A 26105-nucleotide genomic window follows, 5' to 3' on the forward strand; every position below is an offset into this window, starting at 1 on the left:
TGAGATTGCCACGTGAGGCTCTGGGCCCTGTTGGGGGGCCGGGGGGGGTGTGGGAGATGGCTGCCGATTAAACGCATCTTCCCTTCGATCAAGGTGAGAGGGGCTGTCGTTAGCAGGAGCTGCCTCTGCGACGTCGTTAGGTTATCATGGGCAGACCTCTGCCATGGAGCCCCTGACCCGTCTTAACGAAATGATTTCGCAATTAGATTCGATGGACTAATGTGTTCTCTCCGGCATTTCCCCCTGCTGCTTTTGTTATTGCCTTGGTTTGTATTAACGAGGGGGTCTGGGTGTAATATTTTATGTGGGTGGAAGTGTTTGTAATGGCATATGTATGTAACCGAAAGAGCCCGTTCCCCAGCCACAGCCAGCCTGAAATGCCACCCCATCGCTTCATATTTCATTACCCATACTACCCGGGGTTTCTAGGAGCCATTTGTTACGCCTAATGCTCATAACCATCCAAAAGTATTTTTAACTTTTCCAGAGCTCTAAAAGTCAATTTCAATCTCGATGCATATTTGTCACTGCTAGCAATACTTAGAGGGAGAGGGGTAACCGGAATAGGCTGCCACCTCTGCTTTTCGGGGCGAGCTGAGACTGGGGAGATCTCGGAGGATTTGAAGAAGGGCCACAAACCTGAAGGCCAGCTGCCCCGGGTCTTGGGACAGCTGATGTCACCTGGCACCCCAACTCCCCCCTGCCCGGGCAGCTCAGAACGATGACACTTGGTACATGACCACAGAGAAGCTTTAATGGACTGGTGGGGGTGAGGGGCTGGGAGTCCACAGCAACACGATTTTATTACGAACCCTGGCCCTACAGCCACGTTCCAGGAAACAACGGGTGACATGGGTTCGGGGCCGGCAGAGAGCCCAAGTCCCCTTCTAGGGATGGACTGGGCCGCAGAGGCCAGTACTGGGCCTAGGATGGCCGCTGTCATTAGCAGTCTGTGTTCTCTGTCATCCAGCTTGTTGAGCGGAAGTCACCGATTGGCCGTTACCCGATGACCATGAACCTGTCATGCACAGGTGCCCACCTCTCTTCTACCTCCACCATCCCTAACAAGGGCAGGATGAAAGAAAAAGGGAAAAGAGCAGAAAGAGGAACTGGGGGAGCAGGAGGCCTGCCAGGGCTCATCAGCTTGAAAAGAGAGTTACCTGGACAAGCAGTTGGTCTTAAGTCATGAATAGGCTCAAGAGAATGTTGCCAGGCACACCGTTATTCACTTGTGGGTGAAGATAGGGGGACCAGACACCAACTGTTTTAACAGAGTTTGGTGACCAGCTGGGTACATAGCTGTCCCAGGTGCTCTCCCCACCAGAGTCCATTATGAATGTCGCCAACATGGCTGCATGCAGAGCAGAATGCCGTGGCCCACGGCTGGGCATGGCCTGGTCACCAGCCGGCTCCTGCAGAACCGGGTGCCGATGGAAGGGCACCCTTATGGACACACTCCCACGGGCCTGGCTGTTGGGACAGCGAGGGAGCACTGAGGAGCGTGGATGTTGGATGTCCCCTCTGTTCAGAGAGAAGGGGATTTCTCGGGGCTCGAGAATTTGTTCTGCCCCAAATGGGTCCTGGGGTAGCCATGCTGGAGAGGGGACCCATTGAAACAGTGCTGCTTGCTCTTGTTCTTTCTCAAGCTATTGTCTATGAACAGAAGTAAGCTTGAAAGGGAATATTAAAAAAGAAGAAATGCCAGCTCCCTCTCAGTTTCAAGTCAAGGTCTTTTTGATTTCATAATTCAAGGCAACGGGGCAGTCTGCAGCTGGGAAGGCTGAGCGTCGTGGATATAAGGAAGCTTCACGTGGCAGCCAGATGACCCTGGGCAAGCTAGTGAATATCCTGGTCTGTAAAATGAGACTTAGAGATCAGGTTGTGAAAATTAAACAAGGTAATGATGGAAAACATTCAGTGCCTACAGGAAGCACTCGACACAGGGTCGACGAGTTTAGAGAGGTAAACAAGTCTCCCGTTACTCAGCCGTGCTGGGCAGCTGGCTGAGTGGTGGTGACCTGGGAGAGAGGAGACAGGCGCACATCTTGTGGGAGCCCAGAGCTGCCCTGGGCCCACGCCAGGTTTGGCTCCCACCATGGCTGTCTCTCACAGGCGAGGCCACAGGCTCAATGGCAGGAACCATCAGCACAATTTCCTGGTCACACTGGGTCCAGGATTTATCAAGAAACAAGGGGGAATGGGAGGAGCCAAGGTCCCTCTCTTCATTGTCACAGATAGCAGGCATCTGGACAGCCCCCATGTGTCACTGACCTAGCACCAAGTAACGGACCTCTGGCCTCCGTATGAACTGTGCTTGGGGGGTCAAGGAGCAGACTGGACTTCAGCTGCAGGGGACCAGGGCCGAGGTGCTCGCGAGGAGTGGGGACAGGCTCAGGAGGAGTCTCACAGGCTCGATCCAAAGCCTCAGACGCAGGCCAGTGCGCCCCGTTCTGCTCTCACTCCTTCCCAATGCTTCCAACAATGACGGCGGAGGCAGGGGGCAGGTGGGCCACAGGCATTACGGCCTCCGGGTTAGCTGCCACTTGGGAGAATGACCTGGGGCTCCTTCCGTGAAACAGTGGGGAAGACGCTCTGGATATACCTGTTCCCTTTGGACAGAAGATCCGACGACGGTTTCTGAGCTTGAACCTGTCTGCTTTACCGGCTGGCAGACACCCAGACTGGATCTGGGGAGGGCCGGCTCCCTTTGGGCTGGGAGGTACGGCTATAAATCTTAAGATTGGCCTCAGCGTGCTTCTCTGCGCCCTCCCCCGCCTGCATCTGCTCCCTTCAGGGGAGCTGCTCAGTGACCCTTGGGACCCCCACCCCTGCCCTCTCTGAGGCTGGCCCCGGGGAGGGGTCTGGCGGGTGGCGGACAGCGGCGCTCCAGAGCAGAGAAGAGGCGTCCGGCGGCGGCGGCGGGCCATGCTGCAGGAGAGCGCGGTGCTTTCCGCGGTGCTTGACAGAACCATGTTCCGTTTCCATCGTTCCACCACATGGTTAGATCAAGCACAAAGGAAAGCCCCACGGTGACCGGTCAGAGTCAAGGTCAGGAAGCAGCGTCAGAGAGAGGACAGGAGCATTCAGAGGAAGCAGCGTGGAGAAGTGGAAGCCGGAGTGGGCCCCCACCGAGCGTGATTAGTACCAGGAGTGGGTTCCACGGGAGCACTTCCACAGGCAGGAGGCCCCCTGCCCCGTGTCCGGCCCCAGGGGAGGCACAGGAGGAAGGGAGGATGCGGGGGAGGCGACTGGACACCCCCACTCAGGAGTCTCAGGGCAGAACGGCTCCTCCCCAAGGGAATGGAAGAAGTCGGGTGTCTGGTCGTATCACAGGCCTGAAGCTGAGCCTCGGAACCCCACACAATCACACCACCTGACCTGACGTGACATCAAACTGAGCAGAAGCGTCTTCTGTGTGCTCGGCAACCCAGGGCCCCTCCCCGCAGCCACATGGTGCTAGAACAGCCTGTCGCCCAGCCCCTTAACGGAGAGGCCAGCCGCAGTTCCCAGGGGTCTAGCAAAGCTGCAATGCTCTCCTGCAGGGAGAAGTTCCCTGATGTGCCATCAGCCAGGGGTCTCCTTAGTGTCCTTCAGGCTCCCCAGAGACCCTCTGGCTGACAGATGTTCCTCCCAGACAGCTGGAGATATAACAGGGGGTGGGTGGAGTGGAGAGAAACTACACATTCCTAGCGAGGGAGGAACCAGGGGGAGCTGATGGAGACCCCTGTTTGGGCCTGGAGACCAGCGGTCACAATGGCCTGAGCACACCGGTTTTCGTGGAGGGGTGACCAGTGCCCCTTATGGTGAGGGGCCTCCTGCAGACTAGGAGAAGAAAGGAAAGAGGAGGACACGAGGTTCTGGGGCGCTTCCTGGTTTCCTGATGTCCCCCGGGGCTGCGAGTCACTGGAGTGGGTGGCAGGGAGCCAACAACCAACCATTTCAGAGGCCCAGGGCCCGGATGAGGGTGCCCGGTTTCCACGTCCCTATCTGCAGAGACTGGGGAGTTTTCATCCACCTGCTGGCTGGGGACTTTCTCCCAAGCCACTGGGAGGAGACGTGTGCACCCTGAACAGACCAGGTGCACGGCCAGGTGACTGCAGCCCTCCCTGCCCTCTTCCAGGAGGCACCCCGTTCCTCCACAGTGGGTTTTCGGGACAAGATGCTCTCAGCATCTTGACCGTGTGCAGGTGTCTGCAGTGGCTGACTGGTTCGCCAAGGTTACTGGCACAACCCTGGGTCCGGCCCCTCGTCTTTCTAAGCCCTCCCACCTGACCAGCTAGAGCTGGCCGCTGTAGTTTATTCTCGCCTCCACTTTGACCCCTTACAGACACGCGGGGCTCTGTAGAGACTCTGGTGTGGGAACTCTGTATTCATGTTGGATCAGCCCCCGAGGACCTCAGTGGGGAAGACCCAGCCCTTTCTCGCCCCTGCCTCCAAGCCTGAACACTGGACGAGGCGTTCCTTCTCTTTGGTTTCCTCAAAGAAAGCAAGTGGCCGGGTCAGGGAGAAAGTTATCAGGAATCTGCATAGTGCATCAGAAGTCCTGGTTCTAGATCTTGTCCTGGAAACCCTGCTTGGTGCCCTTTTTCTGTGTAAGCTCCACACCCCCCTCTCCAGCGGGGACTGGCTGACCCCGGGGGGCTCCCAGACTAATTCCCCGAGAGGCGGCCTGCTGCCTGCCATGTTTGGTCATATTACATCTCCCTCTCCGGACTGTTCGCCATGAGACTTTCTTCTTGCTGACGGGGTCTCTCCACACAAAGCGGGTGGGGGTCAGGATGGAAGAAGAGAGCATCTTCCCGCTATTGAGTGCTCCCCCCCACCCCGGACGGGCTCGGGGCCTCAGGCACCAGACGCTGCCTTTCCAGGAGGACATAATCGGACGGTCAGATCATCCCAGCTGGCGGCCTTCACCTCTAACCTGATCTTGCTGCCGGGGGAGGCGGGCGCAGCTGACAGAGGCGGACACAGGGCAGCTGGAAAGCCAGACGCCGCCTATGGAGGGGCTTTCTGTGTTGCAGGAGCAGCCCTCAAATTGGCCCCTAATTACATCAGCTGTCTCTGCGATGGGGCGCGTTTAGGGGAAAGTAAAACACAGAGTTATTATCTGTCAAATCCACTACGTGTCATCTGCCCCTCCTCCTCGCTTCTGGAGCTTCCTGGAAACGGAGCTTTCGATCTATGGCTTCTGTCAAGCCCAAGGCCGAGGCCAGTCTGGGTCCCAGGCCCTTGGAGCTTGGCAGTGGGTCTCGCTACTTCTCTGTGGCTATGGAAAACAAAAGCATGTAGAATGCTGTGTGTCAGGCTCATGTACCTCGAACCTTCTCTGCCTTTATAGCACTAATATTTCTGGTTAGTATTGATTCAAAAAGCAGAAAGAGATTTAGAGAGGGCCAACCCAGGAACTCTGCCCCTTTCTCCTTGTTGGTCTCTTTTGGTATTTCCAGCCATTCCTACCCCACATATCCCTCCAGCGGCCAGGATCCCTCCAGCGCAAAGGGGGGTGGGTAGGGGGGCAAAGCTGGGGTTAGAACGAGGCTCTACCGCCCTGTGTCTACTTGCTACTTTCTCCTCCTCCTACTTGCCCCCCACCCCACCCCAATTCCAGCCTGCAGTCAGTCCTAGGCAACTGCCAAGGATGGGGGGATGCCCTTTCTTTTCTCTGCCCCTTGAACCCTGGCATCAACCTGGAGCCCTAAATCACAGCAGGACCCCCAGGAGATGGAGGGGTTGGGGTGGTAGATGGCACCCTGCCCCCCCTCTACCTCCTATTGCTCCTCTTCTTGGGCATCACTGCTTGTCAGAGCTAATGACCTCAGCTGTGGCCAGATGGGGGGTGGGACCAGAGGGACCAGTGGGGTGAGTCAGGTGCCAGCTCTGGGCTGGGAGAGAGACTTTAGGAAAGAGTTCAGGGCTAGAGGGGAGGGAGGAGCCATTAGATAGGGAGAGAAAGTCATTCAAGCAGCTGGACCTTCTTCCTCAACGCTCCCTTCTCTCCCAGATGCTGTGAGGAGCGAGGGGGACCTGGGGCCCACCATTGCTGGCTGTGACCTTGGGGGTACCCCTTCACCTCTGCCGCAGACCAGGGACAGGCCCTGCTGACCTGACAGGACAGTAGGAAGGAACGAACCGAAGTGGAAGCCCTCAGCACAGTCGAGAAACTGCTCTCAAAACGGACATCGATGTTCCGGGGAAGACAAATGAGGAGCAGGGTCTCCTATGGCCACAGACTCCCTGCGTTACCCCCAGGCCCTCTCTGGGGCCCGACTCAGAGGACTAGATGACTTGCACGCAGCAGAAGCCCGCGTGCCGGTCCTGTGGCGGCGCCCAGTGCCCACACTGGCACTGCCCCGGAGAAACGCACGTTTCCGCAACGCGCTCTCGGGCGGGGAAGAAAGGTTCTGCAGACACAGACTGGGAGGGGCGGCTGCAACCCGGCTCAGCACATCACACTGTCAGTCTCTCTCCACTGGGAGCACGACGCAGCTGGGTGTTTTTTTTTCGGGAGCCAATGACACGAATGGCTGTCCTTTTCAACTGCCTGTTCACCTAGCTATTGGGTCAAGGAGAGCGACGCCTGTTTCCAAGAAGGGCGGAGAATCCCCTGCCATTCAGCCCCGGTGTTTTTCCCAGGTACGGTGTGGAGCGTGGCTGCAGAGAGAACATGGGAACCCGAGAACACAACTCTCTGCTCTCCTCTCTACTGATCACAGCGTACCAGCCTGGGGTTGGGGAGACAGCCGGAGAAGACGTCTGTGAAGCCTGTGACACACCCCGGTTGAAAGGCTGTACCAAGGAGGCCTTGGAGGGGATGAGACGCCCCCAAGATAGCACACTGCCTACAGCCTGGCCTGTGGAATAGTTCTCTGCCTGCCACTGGCAGGGGTGGGGGTGGGGCATGCTTTAGAAACTAAAACAACAACAACAACAAAAGTGTAAAAAGCTTGCCCCAACCTCTAGCTTCTGCCTACCCTGGAGAGAGGCTGCCACCTGGGTTCTGTCTCTCCTCGCCAGGAGGAGAAAGATCACGCATCCCCCGACCCTGTGATTTTACTCTGTGTGTGTGCGCGCGCGTGTGTGCGTGTTTTATTTTAAATCCATGAGGTAATTGGTTTTCTGCAGGACTAACTGAATTCCCCCAATCTAATTTGCAAAGATGCTCCCCAGGAGCCGTCGCAGCCCTGGCTGTCCTCCAGATTGGATTACTGGCCTTCTCCAGGGCTGCTGTGCTCTGAGCCGGGAGGCCGGGCCCAGCCCTGTAACCTGATTACCTGAGCAGCGGAACTTCTTGCTCTTGACCTGGCTGATGCGCTTGTTGGCCAGCCGGCGCGGGCTGCTGCAGCGGGCCCCGCTGGTCTCAATGGGGTTGTCCTGGAGGTAGTCGGCCAGCCACTTCAAGTGGCAGTCACACACGAATGGGTTTTGGGCTAAGTGGCTGCGAGAGGGAGGGGAGGCAATCAGGAAAGGCTGGTGGTGCCCCTACCACTCCCACCCTGCCTGGGGCTGGGCGCTGGGCACTGGCCACTGGGACCTGGATCCCTCCCTCGTCACCCCAGGAGGCATGGCGGGGCATGGGGGTTGCTTTCAGACAGGACCAGAGAGGGGCCTGAGGCCTGCAGTTGGCCAGGGACAGTCACAGGTGCAGCTGGCTGCACCCTGGGCGTGCAGCCTCGTCCCACTTGGGGCAGGACCCTTGGCTCTCACCCTCGCCAATTCTGATGGGTAGAGCAAGCAGCAGTCCTGGGGTTCATGCTCGGAGAAGGCTGCAGCTTATTTCTACGAGCTCAGTCACGCCAGGCGCATAAAGCAGCTGGTGGGGCGACTGGCACGTGCTGGGTGTTCCATATATAGTAGCGGGACTGCTGTTATGATCCTTAGCGTCATGAGAGCAGCCTGTGGGTCTCACTTTCCTTGGCTCAGTAAGGAAACTGCAAAGCTGCATGTGACGCCTGGCTTGTGGTAGGGGGCCAATCAGTAGCAGCTGTTCTTATTCTTTATTGGTCCTGTCTCTGGCTACTACGGGGCCAGGAAGTGCCAGGGGACTCAGAGAGTCTCTGGAAGCCCCCCAGGCTCACTCTCAGGCTGTGGGCATGAGCCGGGGTTAGAGCCTCAGCCTGGGCCTGGAGCCCCCCGAGATGAGGCCTGAGATCTGCACTCAGGGAGCAGCTACCTGGTCTGCAGGGCTCGGGAGCGAGGAGGTGCTCCCTAAGGAGGGGGGTGTGATACTCCTAGGGGCACGGATCAGAGGGCAGCAGCAGGGGGTGGGGCCGTCAAGGCGGGCGATCCGCAGAGATGGAGCCTGTTCCAGGTACAGTGGCTGCAGTGACTATGACAGCAGCTGAGCAGCAACTCTGCCTGGATTCAAATCCTGATTCTCATTAGCTGTGCAACCTTGAGTGAGTTACCTAACCTCTCTGTGCCTTGGTTTCCTCATGCAGAACCGGGGTATCATAACAGTGCCTACCTCAAAGGATTTTTAGCCTCATGGGGCTGTTGGGAGACCTAGAGGCTGGCATCCCCGGGAGGTCTGGGTGCAGTGCTGAGCTGGGAGCCAGCGCTTAGTGCAGGGGGGCTGGCACTGGCGCTCTCGTCCCCTTCTCCCTGCTGGCTCTGACACCCTCCAGGATGTGCCCACGGTGCCCTCACCGGGGTGTTCTTGTTTGGGGGCTCCTGCTGCCTGGGCATACTCACAGTGTCTGGATGGACTGCAGAGGGGCAAAGAGCCCCTTGCTGATGGTCTGCAGCTTGTTGTCATAGAGGGAGAGCAGGTTGAGGTTCTGCAGGTCCTGGAACGTGTTCACACGCAGGCAGTTGATCTTGTTGGCATTGAGGAGGCTGCAAGCACAAGAGAGGCCGGTGACTCACTAGCTCTGGCCATTAGCCGAGGGCCCAGGGCTGCGCCTGCAGGGAGCACTGCCTCGGGGCCCTGCTGCTGAGCAGAGAGGGAGGCGGACTGGCATTCCCGGGGCCAGAGAAACTTAGAGCGTGTCCTGCCCGGCCCTGTGGATGCTGTGCCTCGCACTGCTGTCACCTGCAGCCTTCCCTCGAACCCGGGCCCCAGAGGAAGCCTGGAAATGGCACCCGCGTGCTTTGCTTTCTGCTTTAGAATGCAGAGATTCCAGGATCCAAAAAGAAAAAAACCCCAACAAAAAATCCCATCATTTGGCACAACAGTTTGCAAGCTTTAGTTGACTGACTAAAGACAATTTTGATTCAGAAAAGTCCTCCGAGTTCTTCTAGATCACTTGTTCCACTGGACTGTGACGAGCGGGCCAGGTCACGCTGCCTGAAAACATGCGTCTGGGGCTAGGCTTGTGCGTATGCGCATACATCGTCTGTCTCTCTCTCTCTGGCATCATAGAAATGAGCCTTTCGGGCGACACTCGTCCAGCACAGATGACATTGTGAGGGTTATAGGAGAGCTTTCCAGAATGGAGCTGGAAAGTCAAGCAAATTTCCCTAGACTGACTTGTGGTGCCCTTGAAACTGTCTTAAAATCAGTTTTCACTCCTTCTTCAGTGGAAGTGGGGGAGGGGGAACTAATCTAACCAGCTAAATGTTGAATTTCTAAAATTCCCATTTCCAAGGCCGGCCCAGAGCTTCCCTCGTCGGGGGTGACCACTCTGAGGGTTGTAACAGACTGCCTAGTCCCTGGAGGCTCTTGATGCCAGGGTCCGGGGGGACCATCGTGGGGAGCGGTGGGGCCGCCCGTGGCAGCTGAGTCAGGCGTGCACCTGTCCTTGCTGTAGGCCGTGGGCAGGCAGGCAGCTGCGGCAGTGACAAGTGGAAGAACTGCCTGTTTCATCTGGCTAATAACGGGCAGGGTCCCAGGCGTTCACACAGATGTCCTTCTGCCTCGCAGCGGAGCCCAGCTCACTTGGCTGGAACACGTCACCTGTTTCCCAGAGCACCTCTCCGACAGCCTATTTCTCTCACGATAACCTGGGCAGGTGGGCAGAACCAGCCTCACAAGTGACAGGCGAGGAAACTGGGGCTGAGAGGTGGGCGGGCTTGTCTGAGGTCTCACGCGTTACCCGGGGCATGCCCGGATCATTCAGGTCTCTAGGGGGTTCAGTGTCTCCTGTGTGAATGCCTCACCTACCCCTCCCATCGCCTGTCTATCCCCGTTGTAGCTCCTCCCCCAAGGATTTCCTGTGCTTTGTAGATCACACTGTGGTCACGGCCACAGTGGCCACTCTGCCTTGGGCAGCCTGAGGGTGCTCTGGAGCAGAGACATAGGGAGAAAAGCTAGTGGATGCACAGAGCCAACCACCCAAGAGTTAGGAATGGATGGGCCCTTCTCTTTCTGTCTCTCTCTCCCTCTCTCTCTCACACACACACACACACGCACGCACACACACACATTTTTGGCTTGTTTTTTAATTTTTTTTAAAAAGCACATGGTGAATGACTCGTTGCAAACCTGGATATTTAGGGTCTTCTGAGGGCAGCATCTAGGTTAGGAAACGTTGAGCCATTTAGTAAAGACACCAGGTCAGAGGTGCTGGTCTGATGGCCTGAGGCTAAGATCCTTCCTATAATACGCTGCAACATCCCACATGCAAATATGTTTATCTAGTTTTCCAGTGTTTAATAAATTGGGAAATTTGGGACTCTTGGGTGCGCGCACAGACACACACATCAGCTTTCTATTTTCTCTTAAAAAATTCCCGAAGCTCTAGAAACACTGGGTCCACTGGAGGCAGCTGTGGAGTAGCTGCCACCTTCAGATGGGACCTGTGCTCTCTGTTTGCCACAGTCCTCACTACTCCCTATTGTATGCCTGGCCTTTGGATTTGAGATCCCAATGAAGATTTGTAAGCCCAATCACAGGATCTGGTTCTGGGAAGTGCAAGACACTGGCTGAGGAGGCTGGCCTTGGGGAGACAGGAATGGCAAGGCTGACCTGTCTTGAAAGGGTGTCCAAACTGCACCCCACTCTGTCAACCCTCTCTGCACCTCAACCCTCAGAGGACTCCTGTTCTCTGATCCAGATGCTTTCCTGTTCCCAATTGCTTCTAGCTCTCTCAGCACGGATGTTACCACAAAGATGTCATGCAGGGTATCCAACCTTAAGGTGTCTCTGGGCCACGCTGGAAGAATTGCGTTGGGCCACACATTAAATACATTTCAATGTGTAATCACACAAAAAAACTCTCATGTTTTAAGTGAATTTACGATTTTGTGTGGGGCTGCATTCACAGCCATCCTGGGCTGCACGTGGCCCGTGGGCCTCAGGTTGGGCACCCCTGACAGGGCAGCAACCACTCCCCACCCCAGGCTGACAGAGTTTACTCGGCAAAGACAGCATGGGGGGCAGCCCGCAGGGAGTGGGAACTCAGGGCAACTCGAAGGGCATGGCTCAGGTCCCTGGCCCTCCCGGGACGCTTGGTCCCCGAAGGCCAGGCGCAGAGGTACAGGGGCAGGTAGACAGCATTAAGCTGCTTATCCAGATGGAGGAACCAAGGACAGCCTCCTGGATTGCAGGCACCACCGGCCAGATCTAACAGCCTGTCCCCCGTCCTCTCTCCTTCGGGAGGAAGGCTGGCAGCGACTCCACTCAGCCTGGCTTCTGTGAATGGATCTCTGAGCTGCCTGGTACATGGACGAGAGGTGGGGAATTTAAGAAACACCCAATCATGGAGCAAATAGAGAGCAAACAACTATGGAAAGGGGGTTCAGCGGTTCTACAAGAAACTCCGAGCCCAGGCCTCCTCCCCCTGCCCTGGAGGGACGGACTCTCCCTCCTTCTTGACCCGCTGTGGTTAATCCCTGCTGGAGGGGCAGCTGTGCGAACCCACAGTGGCAACGCGGCATCATCTCTCAAGACCACAGCCTGGGTGCAGCCCTGGTCAGCATGGTGATGGGCACGACAGAGGTCACCCAGCAGGAAGTGAGCCTGCTTGACTGGACACTTGTCTCTTGTCCATGAAATACAACCCACATTCTTTTTTCCTCGTCTGATGGATGGAGGTGTTCCTCTTTCTGGGAGGTGGCCGTTTTTTTGCTACCTTTGGAATGCACCTGGGCCCGCCTCAGGTGGTTGGAGGTTGGTTTGGTTGGGTCTAGGAGGCTCTGCCTGGCTCTTGGTGCGTAGACATCAGGAGCCCTGCCAACTCTTAGGAAGGACTTGGCACCAAGGAGACAGGCTGCTCACCAAACCACGGGCACACCATGGCGGGCCCCTCACCAAGTGGCTTGCACCTGCACGGCCCGGGCGCCAGCCCTCAGGGGTCACTGAGCGCTGCCTCGAGGGGTAGTGCGCTTGTCTCTGCACCCTGGCTCACCCTGAGTCCTCGGTCTCCTCCCGGCAGGCTGGGGGACAGCGATAACGCAGAGATGACAGCACCCCTCCTGTGACATGGGAGGCTCCCGCTTCCTCATTCAAGAGGCTGCGTGCTGTGCACGCTCAGAACGCAGACGCCGGCAACACCTCACTGTCGGATCCAGTGGGTCAGGGGTTGGAGGCGAGGCGTGGCGTGTTCCCGCGGAGGTACCCAGAAGCAGATCTAACCTTGTTTCGGGGACACCTGCTCCCAGAGCCACCACCTAAAGGAACCTCAGAGGGTATCTAAACCAAAGGTGAGGGAGGGGCTGAGGTGAGCAGACCGGGTGGACAGCTGGGATCATATGACCTAACGTAATAATAAGTTCCATGTGTGGCTTACAAATATTAACTCACAGAATCTCCCCACAGCCCGGTGAAGTGTCGCCTCCATCTGACAGGTGACATCTCAGACTCAGAAGCATTCCCACCGTTCGTAAATGGCAGGCAGAGAGTTGGGTCCATGCCGCCTTAGTTCACAGACTCCACTCTGCTCACTATGCTGCCCTGTGGCTCCGCCCACACTCACTCACGGACCGTGGTGGGAGGGGTGGTATTTCACCCTGTAGCCTGTGCCACTAACTCAGGAATGACTCCCTAGTAAAACAAAACCAAAGGAGCCACCCGCCCATCAGAGGAAATGGAGGTGAGCAGCACATCTGAGATCAGGAGTGCAGGCACGTTGCCTGCTAAATTTACCTCCGAGGGCGCGCTCTGCGCGGCACGCCCCACCCCCTTCCCGCAGCACTCTCGGCTTCCACATATGTTCCATGTCAAGAGGTATTAGCACTCAGCCCATCGGCAAGCCGACACGGGGTGCTGCTGACATCATCCTTTCTAGGAGCTGCTGCCTCAGGAAAAGGAAGCCGGGCAGGAAGCCGGGAGCCACCGGGGATCACAGAGCTGGAGCGTGGGGGTGGCAGTGGAGACACCCTGCCTCTGGGCCACAGAGGGCTCTGTGGCTCAAGTCCTCCTGCTGGGGGCGCGGGACCTGGCCTGGCCAGAAAGGTCCCTGGAACTCTGATCACCTGTCCCGGCTTGCAGCTTCACTCATTCAGGGACTGGGTAACGGGGCAGGGAGGGGTGGGGAAACAGGCCCCAGGAGGGAAGTGAGGTCCACCCCGATCAGTGAAAGCACCCACCAGAGTCAGTCTCCCGAAGAGGCCAGTGGGCAGAAGACCACTTGGGCCCCGTTTTCAGCTACTGCCTTGGGCCAGACCTTTGTCCATGATGACTCCCCTGCGGCCTGACAGGCTTTGGCTGCAAGGCCAGGAAAACGCACACATCTGGAGTCAGGTTTAATGATAGATGGCATCCAAGTCACCGTGGCGACCCCAGCACACATTGGTTCAGTGGCCCAGAGCTAGCATCCCAGATGGTGTTTGTATTCCCCACACCTGCCGGCGGGGGCCGCGGGAGACGGTGGTCTTCCTCTTATGGATACGACATTTGTCTGCAAATGCCGAAAGCAATATTCCAGCCTCGGCGGGACAAGGTCTTCTCCGAAACCGGGTGCCAAGAAAGAGCGCAGCAGCCCCTCCCGGACAATAAGTGAAGCCCTTCCAGCAAAGACCACAGGATGGAAGGGAGGGCCCAGGCTCCTGCTGAGCGGGGCCTCACGGAGCCCCTGTTCCTGATACGAGGCTGGGGGCCCCGCTTTCTGTCTCATTAGCACTGGGTGCAGACACACTGGAGAAAGGATGGCACCAGCCACCGCAGGGCATAACCCTTTCGTGGCTCCTTCTGTAGGGGGGTATTTTTAAAAATGGGTTATAAAGACTCTTTGTTATTTTTTAAAAGTTCTCTGTGTATCCCTGGCAGTATTTAGCACCATTACGCATTGGCATAAACTATTAAGAAGGACACGACTTAGGGGCTGCCCCGGACCCCTGATTAAGTTGTAGGGAATACAGTCAAATCTCCCTCATTAATGTGTCTTCCTCTTTGAAAGTTCTTTCTCTTTAGAGTTATCCCTCTCCCATCCTGAATTTCTTTGTCTATTAATTGTAATAAAAACCACTCTCTTGCATTAGGACAAATGTGCTCTCATCCTCCCCCATAAAATGTGCAGATTTATTTTGACCTTTGGCAGCTCCCTGCGGCCCAGACATGCGGGGGAACCCGGGGGTCACAGCTGCCTCGAGGCTAGGACCTCAGACCCTGCCCAGACTCTTCCCCGATCATGAGAATGGGTCCTCTGGGCCATGTCAGCCTAAACACTCCCTGGAGGATATGAGAGGAGCCCTCCCAGTCCCACCCAGGGGCAAGGTCACTGGTCATGTCTCTCTTGGTAATGACTGCAGCGCTGGTCATGGGTTGTGGGTTGTCATGGTGATGCCTGATGCCAGGGAAACTGTAAATGCAGCCGTGCCATTGGGTGGCCAGCCCGAAACACAGGGCCTTGTTCAACTGCATAGACACGGGGAAGCCCTAGGAGCAGGGGCAAGCAGCCAGACTTTCCCTAAGGCAACGAGCCCACTCGGAGAACCAGGCCCCGGGAGTCTTCGCCTGCTCTCGGGAAATCCAGTGGCCTCAGCTAGTGTGACTGGCTTGTCCCCTCCATTCCCCACAGCACAAAGGGGGGTCGTCTGCCCATCTACCTCCTGGATCCAGTCAGCCATTCACTGGATAATCCAGAATAGAGTGATTCCAGAACGTAAGTTTCCCCAGGGGCTTTCCCCGGGAAGCTCCAGGTACACAGGAGAGGGAAGGACTCCGCCCTCGAGGATGAGTGGGACAGTAAGTCTGTGTCCACTGCTGGGGAGAATTCTCCTCATCACACCCAGTTCTGAAAACCATGAGGCTCCCTGACTGCCGTCGCTCAGGGCAAGTGTCAGCGGGGGGATGGCAGCGAGCGAGGGGAAGGCCCACGGACACGCGGCACCCCCAGAGGGGCTGGCTTAGGTCAGTGTCTCTCGTGCCGTGCAATGCTGAGGTCATTCTGCAGATCTGTTTGGGCCTGGGCTTGAAGCTGAAGTCTCTGGCGCAGACTCCAGGGTCAGTCCGCCTGGGTCCAGCACCCGGTCACTTCCATGCCAAGCAACAAGGGCCAAGTCGCTTACCCCTCCAGCGCCTTAGCTTGCCCGTCTGTAAAGTGGGCCTTCAACAATATCTCCCTTTTAGCATTGCTGTAAAACTGAGATGAGATGAGCAGAATGAAATTCCTTAGCACTCGTTCTGAAGTGTATTAGGTATTCAGTTGGCTACAGTTTGTAGCCGCCGCAGCATCAGCATCAGCATCAGCATCAGCAGCATCGGCAGCAGCATCAGCATCAGCAGCAGCAGCAGCAGCAGCCGCAGCAGCAGCAGCATCAGCAGCAGCAGCAGCAGCAGCAGCAGCAAGACCAGTGAAACAGCTGGCGCGGGAAAGCAAGCGGCGGGAGTGGCATTTTGCTCTCTGCCTGGTAATTGGCACGTTGCTTGGCAAACTCCAAGATCCTCGAATGGTCCTGTGTGCCTTCCAAGAAAATCAGAGAACAGGTGCCTGGCTTGTCTTAGTCCAGTCCCACGGCAGCCTGGTTTGGTGTAAGGCCTCCTGGGGTGGGCCTGGCATCGATCGCGGCTGCAGGGACGTGAGTTTCCACCTCAGGTGGCTCTCTGTCCACTCGGGCTGTCCTGTGCACGGCATGCAATCCATGGGCCTAGGCGAATGCTCTTTTCCCCAGAGGGGCTGGAACAGTGTGGCCCGAGCTGCCCATCAGAGGAGGAAGTAACCTCTGTGGCTTGAGGGGGGACTGACCCCCACGTAAGGGGCCCGAGGGCGCTCTGGCTGGCTGGGCACCCAGGGTCACCAACGGCATGGAAGTCCCAGGAACCCAGGAGCCCGGGTGCTAGAGGAATGGGGGGGAGCAAGAGTGCCCACCTTGCTGCCAGTGAGGAGGAACGGATGGAGACACAGAGGAGAGGATAAGCCCCTTCTCTGGTCATCCACAGCTCTGGTCCTCGGAGCTGGGAGCACGTGCTGGTGGCCTGTCCTGTCCCGACCTCAGATACTGAGGTGACTCCCTCCAGTTTGGGAGGGAGTCTCAGAGCACACTTCTTGTTCCAATGGGCACCTGACTTGCCTCCCCTCCTCCTGCTTGAAGCAGACAGACTACCTTGCATCCCCGAAGGTAATGAGTTGCTACTAATAAGTAATGAATGTGAGTCCATACAATGGGTGTCTGCAGGAATGAAGCTGTTTGGGATGACATGCAGGGAGACACAGCAGCATTTTGAAAGTGACTCCGGAGGGTTGTGAGGAAGTTGGGTGGGAGGCCCGAAAAACGGGGAGAAATGGGGAGGGGAGGGCAGGCAGGACAGCTGACTGCCATGCGCCTACTTTGTCAGTGGCAGCCTCGTGACAGGTGCCAGTGGGGAACTACCCAAGTTCACCTGGTGCAGGGAAGACCACATGGTGCTGTGAAGCGTCAATAATTTGAGAGACACAGAGAGAAAAAACCCACAAATCTCTCACAAATATCCTTGATGTCAAAGGACAGGAAATGGCCCAGATTGGCAGGGGGTTCTAAGAGGAGCCTTCTTATCAGAATGCCTCCAAGTCTAACAAGGAGAAATCCAATCTACAGCGGGCTGATCGCTAAATCAGATCTAATCCGGACCTGCCTTCCAACTGCTCCACACAGGTCACATCCCAGTGACGGTCACACTTGCTGGTTCTTTCTGGAATCAGCCTGTTTGAGTCATGTCAACCCTTGGTCTTGGGGGAGGTGGGAGGGGTGGAGCTTTACTTTTTGCCTCAGCTCCTCAATCCCATCGGCCTAAAATGAGGGGACGCTGGAGTTGCCCCCTGGGCCTGTGCAAAGTCCTGCGAGTCTGTCCCCTCCTGACTGCCGCCGTCAGCTCCAGGCGGGGACCCGTTTCCTTCTGTGAAAAACGTGCATTTCCCGAATCCCCGCTAAGCGCAGCGCACTGTGCCAGGCACTGGGATGGATGCTACTTTCCTCTTTCCTGAGCACAGGGACATTGTTCTACTCGCACCAAACCCACAGACTGTAAAGAGCTACTCACCCCAGCCCTGGGGCCCACGATGCCCCCAAACCCAGCTCAAGGCAGATGCTATTGTTACGCTGCTTCCCAGGGATGAATAGCCAAGGTTAACCAGCCTTATGGCGGCAGTTACAACTTACAGTTTCTTTGCCACGAGCAAAGAACACCATCTGCGAACCACCAGCCCCCGCAGAGCCCTGGTGTGTCCTGCCAGCGAACCCGCGGAGGGTTGGGACCCCTGAACGGGATAGGCGCACGCAGCCACGTGGTGTGAGACAGGCTCGGAGACAGAGGGAGGGAGATGCAGAGACGAGGGCAGTGTCTCCTTCCTCCTGACCTCATCTTCTCTGAAGCAAGCCTGACACTGTTCTGACGGATGTGCCTGGAGACTCGCTGGCCACCTCACGGCAACATGATCATACTGTCCGAGCAGAGACTGTCCAGGCTGAGCCTCAAAGGCCATGGGCAGGGGATGGAGGAGAGAGGTGAGGAGAGGGGTGGGAGGAAAAGTCTCACTTCCTCCGTGGTGAAGAGTCTTGGGCGTCCCCAGGTGAGGGGCGCTGCCCACCTTCCTCTCTCTGCCCTGGCTCCTGGCCTCTCTCCCTCATCGGGAGGTCCAGCGTGGCCCCCTGGTCTGCAGCCTCGTACCATAGCTTCGCTTAACCGTGTCAGGGCAGGGAGCCCCATGCCCCTTCCCCGCTGCCTGTGGCTTGGAGGTGATTTTAGAAAGACACATACACATGCACACACATGCGCACACGCACACACACTCATCTGAACTCGGAGGCTCACCCCTGAACTCACATCCTGTGCCGTTCCCGGGGCTGGGGCCCCCTGAGCTCTGCGCCAGTTTCTCTACGCCTCTCAGGGCACCCTCAGTCCCTAACACCAGTATGAGTCGTGATGCCGACATGGAGCAAAGGTGGACGTGTGCATGCGCACACATGTATCCCCACACCCCCAGAACATGCGTGTGGATGCCACAGCTACCTACGTGCACACGTGAGATAATTCTCCCCCGTCATAATGGGATGGGCTTAACTCCTTTAAGTACCTCTCCACAACAGAGTTCAATTATCTTCTTCAAACACTTAAGCTCAGATGACCAGAATGAAATAAATGCAAATAAATAATCCCAGAGCTTAAAATTCAAGGCAACAAATCTTTCTTTAAATTAAATAAACACTTCCCACCCAGCCATCGCTTTCCCAGACAGAGTCACATCGGGGATGGATTGTGCTCCCCTCCGATCGTTTCACCCCTCCCCCACCCTTCCTCAAGGTCACGTGTCCGTCAGCAGCTCCCTTTAGGCTTCAGTACTGGCTGTTGGAGGGTGAGTTCCGAGCATCCCCCATAAGATTCAACGAAGCTTAACTTCCCACCCCCAGGCCTATGGTTATAGCCTGGTTCCTGGGCCAGGCTCCTGAGCTATGTCATTAGGTCTGTTCACGCTGACCTTGGCCTCCCTCTGCCAACTCCCTGGCTCTCCTTCCAACAAAAGGAGGTGATGGCGGAAAGGGGCAGACTGCTCAGGTATTCTCCCCCTTGGTGTGCATCAAGGGAAAAGGAGAACTCTGCACAGCATGGCTCAAAGTCTGCGGAGGGGGGCCTGCAACCAGTCCCAGAGACACAAACAGTGACAAAGTTCCTACTCACAGCAGCTGGAGGGACACCAGCCCGTCGAACAGTCCCTTGGCAATCTCGGTGATCTTGTTCCCGTAGAGCACCCTGGAAAAGACCGGAGAAGATGGCAGTCACCACCCACGTGAGGCCACGGGACCCACTCACGTAGGAGGCCATCGCCTCGGCCAGCTCCGGAGCGGCCGGCTCTCCAGGCGTCCCCTTCACTGTTCCACCTCATCCCTTCTCTGCGCCAGTGACACAGCAGGCACGTGCCCCAGGGGCGGGAGGGGGCAGGCTGTCTGGGCATTCGTGGGCATCCCAGGTCAATAAATGATCCATGATAGGAAGAAACCGTCCCCTGTGGTGTCTCCCTGCACTGCCAGCGTGACTCACACCCCGGCAGTAAGTAAGATGTGTGGGACGCCGGCTGGCCCCACGTCCTCTCGTCTGCAGTGACTGATGAGCAGGCTAAGCACGGCTGGCAGGACGTTCCGGGTCCTAGGATTCCTGAGCGGGGCCCTTTCAGTGACCACCTCGATGGGGCCTTGGCTATCTGGGCTCCACCAGGATGTGGCTCGGAGACTGCTGAGTCAAGGACTGGCTCTCGGGGGGAAAAATGGGGAACAGGGACTGTGACCTTGGCAGGATGGCAGCCTCAACATGCCAGCCCTTCTTTGAGCTCCAGGGAGCGAGAAGCTCAGACATCCTTTACCCACCTCTCTCAGGCCTGCCTCCCACTCCCTGGGTCTCCCATTCATGGGCTGGTCTCTGGTGACGTGGGAAGCTTGGGCAAGGAGCCTGCTGGGTCTTCCCTGGCGGCCCAGGGCCCGTGGGTCCTGCTGGCCCGCAGCATGGGCATGAAGACACTCTGGCCTCTCCTCGGTCTCTTCCATGGCAAACACTTTGCTCTCTCTTAGGTCCAGCCTCCTCTGAGTCAGAGGGAACTTAGCTAAGCAGGGTTGATTTTTTTTTAAATTCCCTTCGGGCCTTGTAGCACACTGAATGAACGCAATATCCAACCGCTACTCGGGCTGCTGTGCGTCTTTGAGAAGGTAAAATGTTAGGAGGAGGAGCTGTTGAATGGGAGGGAGAAGCCACACCCCGTTCTCTAGATGCCATTGGGAGTGAAGCGCGAGCGTCTGGCTCTGCCTGTGGGTGCGTTTCATTAATGTTTCACCAAATTAATGACTAAATAAAAGTCAGCATGATGGCTCAGGCACACACTTCTAATTCATATTAATGTCTGGGAGCGGTGGCTCCCGGTGCCAAATGTAGTAAGGCCACTGTCTGCTTCTCTCAGCTGGTGTCCAGAGTTCTACGGCGCAGACGCGGGGGGCCAGGGCGGGGGCCGGGGCTCCGGGACAAGGGGCCCTCACGTCATGGCCTTGTACCTGTTGGGACGTCTAGCAGCCTAGGGGGGCGAATCACTCCCCAGCAGGCTGACACAGCTGGGTGCACCTTGTGGCATCTGGGGGTAGACCCACCTGGCTTCTGCCCGCCCCCTGCCCCCTGTCCTTCTGTGGCTGCCTTCCTGACACCTTTCAGCAGGGAGCTCAAACACCTCTTCCCTGGGAAGTTTCTCTTGAATATTCTGGCTAATGTGTCCCACTACCTGTCATCCCATTTTTCTTTCTTTCTCATTGTTCATCGTATCACTTGGGCACGGGGTGGGGAGAAAGTAGGTTTATAGTTGTGAGTACACAGAACAGTTTATTCTTGTATAATTATTTATGAATGGTTGCATTATTTTCCATATGGACAACGGTGAACCTGCTTTTGTCCCACCCTGTATAGTTAGTTTAGAAGTGGTCTGTGCCACCCCCACTGGCCCCTCGAATAGGGGCTGTGTGGTGACATCTTGTGGCTTGGTGGTGACTGGGTCCCTGGAGCTGAGAAGGCATACAGCGGCCAGCACGATCGGCAGTGTGGAAAGAAGGAATGGCCAGGACCCTGCCCGTCACCTGGGCTGCCCCTGAGTTTGGACCGTGTTTGTGTCCAGAGCTCGGTGACAAGGGTCTCGTTTGCCCTGCTCACTGCCACACTCTCGGTCCCTATAATACTACTCAGCACGCAGAACGCGTCCAGCGCATGGAGAAATGCATAGATTGCGGGGAGAGGCGCTTCACTTAAACGGTGCCCCGACATATTTCACGATTGGCTAGTGGTGCTCCAGTTTCACGGTGGGTGACGGTATTGTGAGTCCCAGCAGAGGGAGACCGGCTCTGGGGGACAAGACTGTGGGGGCAGGGACAGGATCCGCGTGGCAGACGGCCACCCTGCTTCTCCTCTGTGATCTTCAGCACAACGAGCAGACACTAATCTCGCACACCCTCCTGTCTCTGATATCCCAGCCAGATGTTCCCTCCGATAAATGAAACTAATTTACTCCGCAAGCAACAGCAACAGCTGAATCAAGAGCCTTCCCTGTCCTCAGCCGGTTCTTAGGGGATGAGGCCGGGTGGGGGAGGGCGTGTATCTTGTTACCCGCCCGCTTGTTAAATTAGGCAAATGGAGGCAGAGTGTGGACAGCTCCCCTCACTCTGTGCATCCTCGCTTTCGCCCGGGTCACAGGTCACCCTGGGACATAAACAATATCAACCGAGGATACCTCTGTCCTAGCTTATTGTTTTCTTTTTGCATCGTCTCCAGAGGCCACAGAGCACGGTGCCTGTAGACTCTGGGGTCAGGCTGCTTGGGTGCTCATCCCGATGTTCCCACTTGTTACTGAGGACTTCGGGTAAATGACATTTATTTATGCACCAGGATTTTTGTACAGTGACAGTGGGCCAGGTACTGTTTGATGCCAGAGACGCAGCCAGGATTAAAACGGATGAAAAACAAAACAACGCCCTGGACTATGTGGAGCTGAGGTCACCCTCGTTCGTCACCTGTAAGAGAGTGACGAGGGTGGCCTCGGCGTTGCCAGGTTGTGGAGAGAAGGAAACAGCANCCAGATGTTCCCTCCGATAAATGAAACTAATTTACTCCGCAAGCAACAGCAACAGCTGAATCAAGAGCCTTCCCTGTCCTCAGCCGGTTCTTAGGGGATGAGGCCGGGTGGGGGAGGGCGTGTATCTTGTTACCCGCCCGCTTGTTAAATTAGGCAAACGGAGGCAGAGTGTGGACAGCTCCCCTCACTCTGTGCATCCTCGCTTTCGCCTGGGTCACAGGGCACCCCAGGACATAAACAGTATCAACCGAGGATACCTCTGTCCTAGCTTATTGTTTTCTTTTTGCATCGTCTCCAGAGGCCACAGAGCGTGGTGCCCATAGACTCCGGGGTCAGGCTGCTTGGGTCCTCATCCCGATGTTCCCACTTGTTACCGAGGACTTCGGGTAAATGACATTTATTTATGCACCAGGATTTTTGTACAATGACAGTGGGCCAGGTACTGTTTGATGCCAGAGACGCAGCCAGGATTAAAATGGATGAAAAACAAAACAATGCCCTGGACTATGTGGAGCTGAGGTCACCCACGTTCGTCACCTGTAAGAGAGTGACGAGGGTGGCCTCGGCGTTGCAGGTTGTGGAGAGAAGGAAACAGCAGCACTCGGTACACAGTCAGGGCTCAGGAAAGGCTGCCGGTTACTCTAATCACTGAGATCATCGCCACCATTAGATGGGTGTCAGGCAGGAAAGGCACCCTGACCCTAGTGCCTCCCAGTAAGTCACTGATAGGGCCGGACCAAGTGCCAGGTGCCATCCCTTCTTGCCCTGGAGGGTTTCTGAGAGGCAAGGCTGTGGTTCCACTCACTGGGCTGCCCTAGGGCTTCCGAATCAGAAAAAGGAAAGGACACACAGGATGGGGCTGGTGGTTTCTCCACCAATGGCCATAGGCTGATTTGGAGAAAAAGTCTGAAAACCAGGGGAAGAGCGTGAGTTCGTTCCTGGGCAAGGCCACATTTCCGGGGACCTGCGCCCACAATCACCAGCATACGTTAAAATTCTCTGCCCCTCTCCCTTGAGAGCACCACTGAGGCCTGCGGGCTGGGAGGGGCGAGTGTGGTCAGAGCAGAAGATGCATCCGAATTAAAAGCCAATAACTGGGAAGGCTACTGGGCACTTAATCAATAGAAATAATGCATGTGGGTTGTGGAAATATTCCCCGAGATCAATTTCCCCTGAAGAAATATCTGTTTCTCTAACTGGGCTGCCACAAGTGTGTAAGGGCTCGTAAAGCCTTGACAACGAACGCCTCCTAGAATGCACGGACGCACCGCCCCGGTCCCCGGTGCCCCTGCACCCCACTTACAGTGACGTGAGCGATCTTAGACCCTGGAAGGCGTCTGGGGCGATGTCCGATACCTGGTTCTTGCTGATGTCTCTAAAAACACGAACGGGAAGAGTCTGAGGACACGGCTCAAAGGCCCAGGGTGGCCAACCCTAAGTGCGGATCAAGTGTTTCAGGTACTCGAAGTTGGGAGAATCAGTCAGCCAACTTGTTTGTTCCCAGTGCAGCGGACAGGGCTTCAGGAGCCCTCGATTCACCCGCCTGGGATGAAATGCACCACACTTGTGTCACTCTTCCTGGCTTTCCAGGAGCGCTCACCTACGGCACCGTGACTCTGACCTGTGCCTTTGTGCGTGTGAGCCCTCACCCGTAGGTGAGAAAGGAGCCCAGATGAGTGATGGCCTTGTCAAGGTCACGTTACCTACAATTATGGCACAAATGAAGCCAGAACCACCTCACTCAAACACGGACAGCCAGGGGTCCTCTGAGCACCCTCGTCTGCCTTCTGCCTCAGCAAACACTTATTTTTCTCCCTCAGTGTCCTGAGTTGTTTCACCTCCTCGGTGACTTGTCCTCCTTGAGCTGCCAAGAGGTTCTGACTGGGGCGTGAGGCTCTGTCTGGCTCGGTGCCTCATCCAGGCCGTGTGACTTCACCTGAGATTCTCACAGGACGGCTTTGCGACATGGATTTGTCACTGGCAGTGCCCCTTGTACAGGAGCGGGCCCAGGATGGTGGCATCTGGGCTGAGGGGCAGTGGGGGTGAGAGAAAGGCGGGGTGCTGGGGGGCTGCTGGCCAGCCCACTGTGAGGGAGGCACTGGGTCCTCCCTAGAGCCAGGAGGCTGCCCCCTGCTGGCACCCCAGTGGCCCCTGAGCACTGGCCTCTGGCTCTTGCTAATGGCACTTCCCTGGGGGACAGCCTTTCTCTCAGAGTCATTAGCTCAGAGATGGCCTCTGGCTCCTGCCTCTGCAAGTGTGTGTGTGGGGGGGAATGCTCCGATTTCCAGCGACAAGGAACCTCTCCAGTTCGTTCTCTTTAACGAAATACATCACCGGGCCTTTGCTTTTGTGCAGAAGAGGGGTGGGGGTTGGGGTCTTGGCAGGTCAACGAGGAGGAGACAAGGGAATACGGAGAGGAGAGCACAGCTAAGTAGATTCTTAAGTAGTTGCCCCCAGTGAGGCCAGCCCCACCCCCCAGCCCCCGCCTCTTAACCACACCCCTGTAGCCTGTTTCTCCTCCTCCTGACAGCCTTCCCAAGGGCCTGCGACCACCCCTGCCTAGGCCTCCATTCCCTGCCCGCTCTCCTCCAGAAGCCTGTTCACTGAAAGAGGCTTCACAGGGTCAGGCTTCTTAGGCACAGCTGTCGAGCTGATCCTTTTAGCTGGTGAGATTGCCTCTAACAAATCCACAGATTGTGCTACAAACCCGTCAGCTTACTCTGGGCTTTTCTTCAGCGAGCCATTCTTCTATAAGGGTTTTAACAAGCCAATGCCCCGGATTACCCTAATCTTGCCCCCGTCAGCGGGGCTGCCTGCAAGGCCTTTTGGGCCAGCAGACATGGCCTGTGTTCAGATCAGACCGGTGGGGGCAACTCTTTTATTGCTGTGGCTGTTTTTTCCTGACCCCGATGTCTCTTCCAGGTCCTTCAGTGTCTAGCGTGCAGAGGAAGCTCTGTGATCAGTGGGGAAGCCCTCCGCCTTAGCCTCGGGAGGGCCACCTCGTTCGCAGTCCCCAACTAGACTAGGTCCCACCCCTCCACGGTGCAAGGTGCGATGTCTCCTGGTTTGGGAGATGGTGGGGAATGGAAAGTGGAGAAGTACCAGTCTAGCCAGGAACTGACTCTGGCGGTCATTTTGTCTTAACTCTTAGCCGTGTAGGGAGGAAACCGCAGCCCTGCAAGGGGCAGGGCCTGGAGTCACAGGGGACCTGACTCTGCTACGTAGTCTCAGAGCCAGCTTCTCAAGCCAGCCCCGCACTTCCCCGTGATGGATGCTGGACAGAAAGGCAGACTGGAGAAGACTTCAGGTGCCCTTCTGCCTCCACACTGGACCCCTCCCAACCATCAGGGTGGCCCTAGAACAGACGCTGGGTGATTGGACTACTCTCAACTAGTGCTTCTTGACCTCAAAACTTCACCAGAGTGTTTATTAAAGTGCACCCACAGAAAGCCCAATTGGCTACAAATCCGTCTGCCTATGCCACAAACCTCCAGGCGATTTCCACACAAGGGGTCCCCAAGGGGCACTTTAGGCCGCAGTGTTTTAGAATCTGGTCAGTCTCAGGCCCAGCCCAGTCTCCCGGGACTTACAGACTGAAAGACGGAGAGGGGTGGCCACGGCAGACTGTCCAGGGCAGAAGTGGCAAATTCCTGCGCCAACAAGGATCGAGCAGGAAATCAAAGTGTGTGACGCAGCCCTGCGGGGGCCTGTGGCAGGCTGAGCTACCTGTGATGGTGTGAGGGAAGATCTCGACACACCCTCCTGGCTGAAGGACACAGGTCTGCCACGGCATCTGCGTGACCAGTGATCCAACCCCGTGAGCCGAGGGGTCTTCTCCAGGGCCCTGACTCTCCCTAAAAATGGCTTCTCTACGTGGACACTGGTTTTCACCTGGACGTAGCTTTATACTAAGCCGACCACTAGAAATAGGTGGGGACAAAGGCATTCATTCAGGGAGAATTCTCTGTCTTTGTCTTATGATTGGAGATAAGAGAAAGGCAAGGTTCATTCACAGTGGAGGGGAAACCATTTTTTCTTTTTTTAGATAATAGAAATAAACTTGTCACTATACCCAGGAGGAGTTCACACTAAGGTTTTTACAACCCACTCTCACCAGGGACCCTCATGCTCCCAAGCACTCACACGCGGCAGGGGTTTCTGGAATTCCAGTCCTTGGAACATATTTAAGTGGTCGCTCTTCCTCGCCACCCCTCATTT

The 26105-nt window shown here is 56.5% G+C and overlaps 1 protein-coding gene across 2 annotated transcripts in view; it reads right to left on the bottom strand.

Moving 5' to 3' along the window:
* SLIT3 (slit guidance ligand 3) overlaps nt 1-26105 on the bottom strand; it is a 529219-nt gene that overhangs the window by 61157 nt on the left and 441957 nt on the right. For both annotated transcript variants that reach the window (XM_037057739.1, XM_037057738.1), the window contains exons 11-14: nt 23191-23262; nt 18971-19042; nt 8692-8835; nt 7272-7435 (exon numbers count right to left, since the gene is read on the bottom strand). In XM_037057739.1, the coding sequence (XP_036913634.1) occupies nt 7272-7435; nt 8692-8835; nt 18971-19042; nt 23191-23262 (452 nt within the window). The remainder of the gene's footprint in view (nt 1-7271; nt 7436-8691; nt 8836-18970; nt 19043-23190; nt 23263-26105) is intronic.

This window comes from Sturnira hondurensis, unplaced genomic scaffold (assembly GCF_014824575.4).
Source record: "Sturnira hondurensis isolate 20B ecotype Veracruz unplaced genomic scaffold, ASM1482457v3 Scaffold0009733, whole genome shotgun sequence".
NCBI lineage: Eukaryota > Metazoa > Chordata > Mammalia > Chiroptera > Phyllostomidae > Sturnira > Sturnira hondurensis.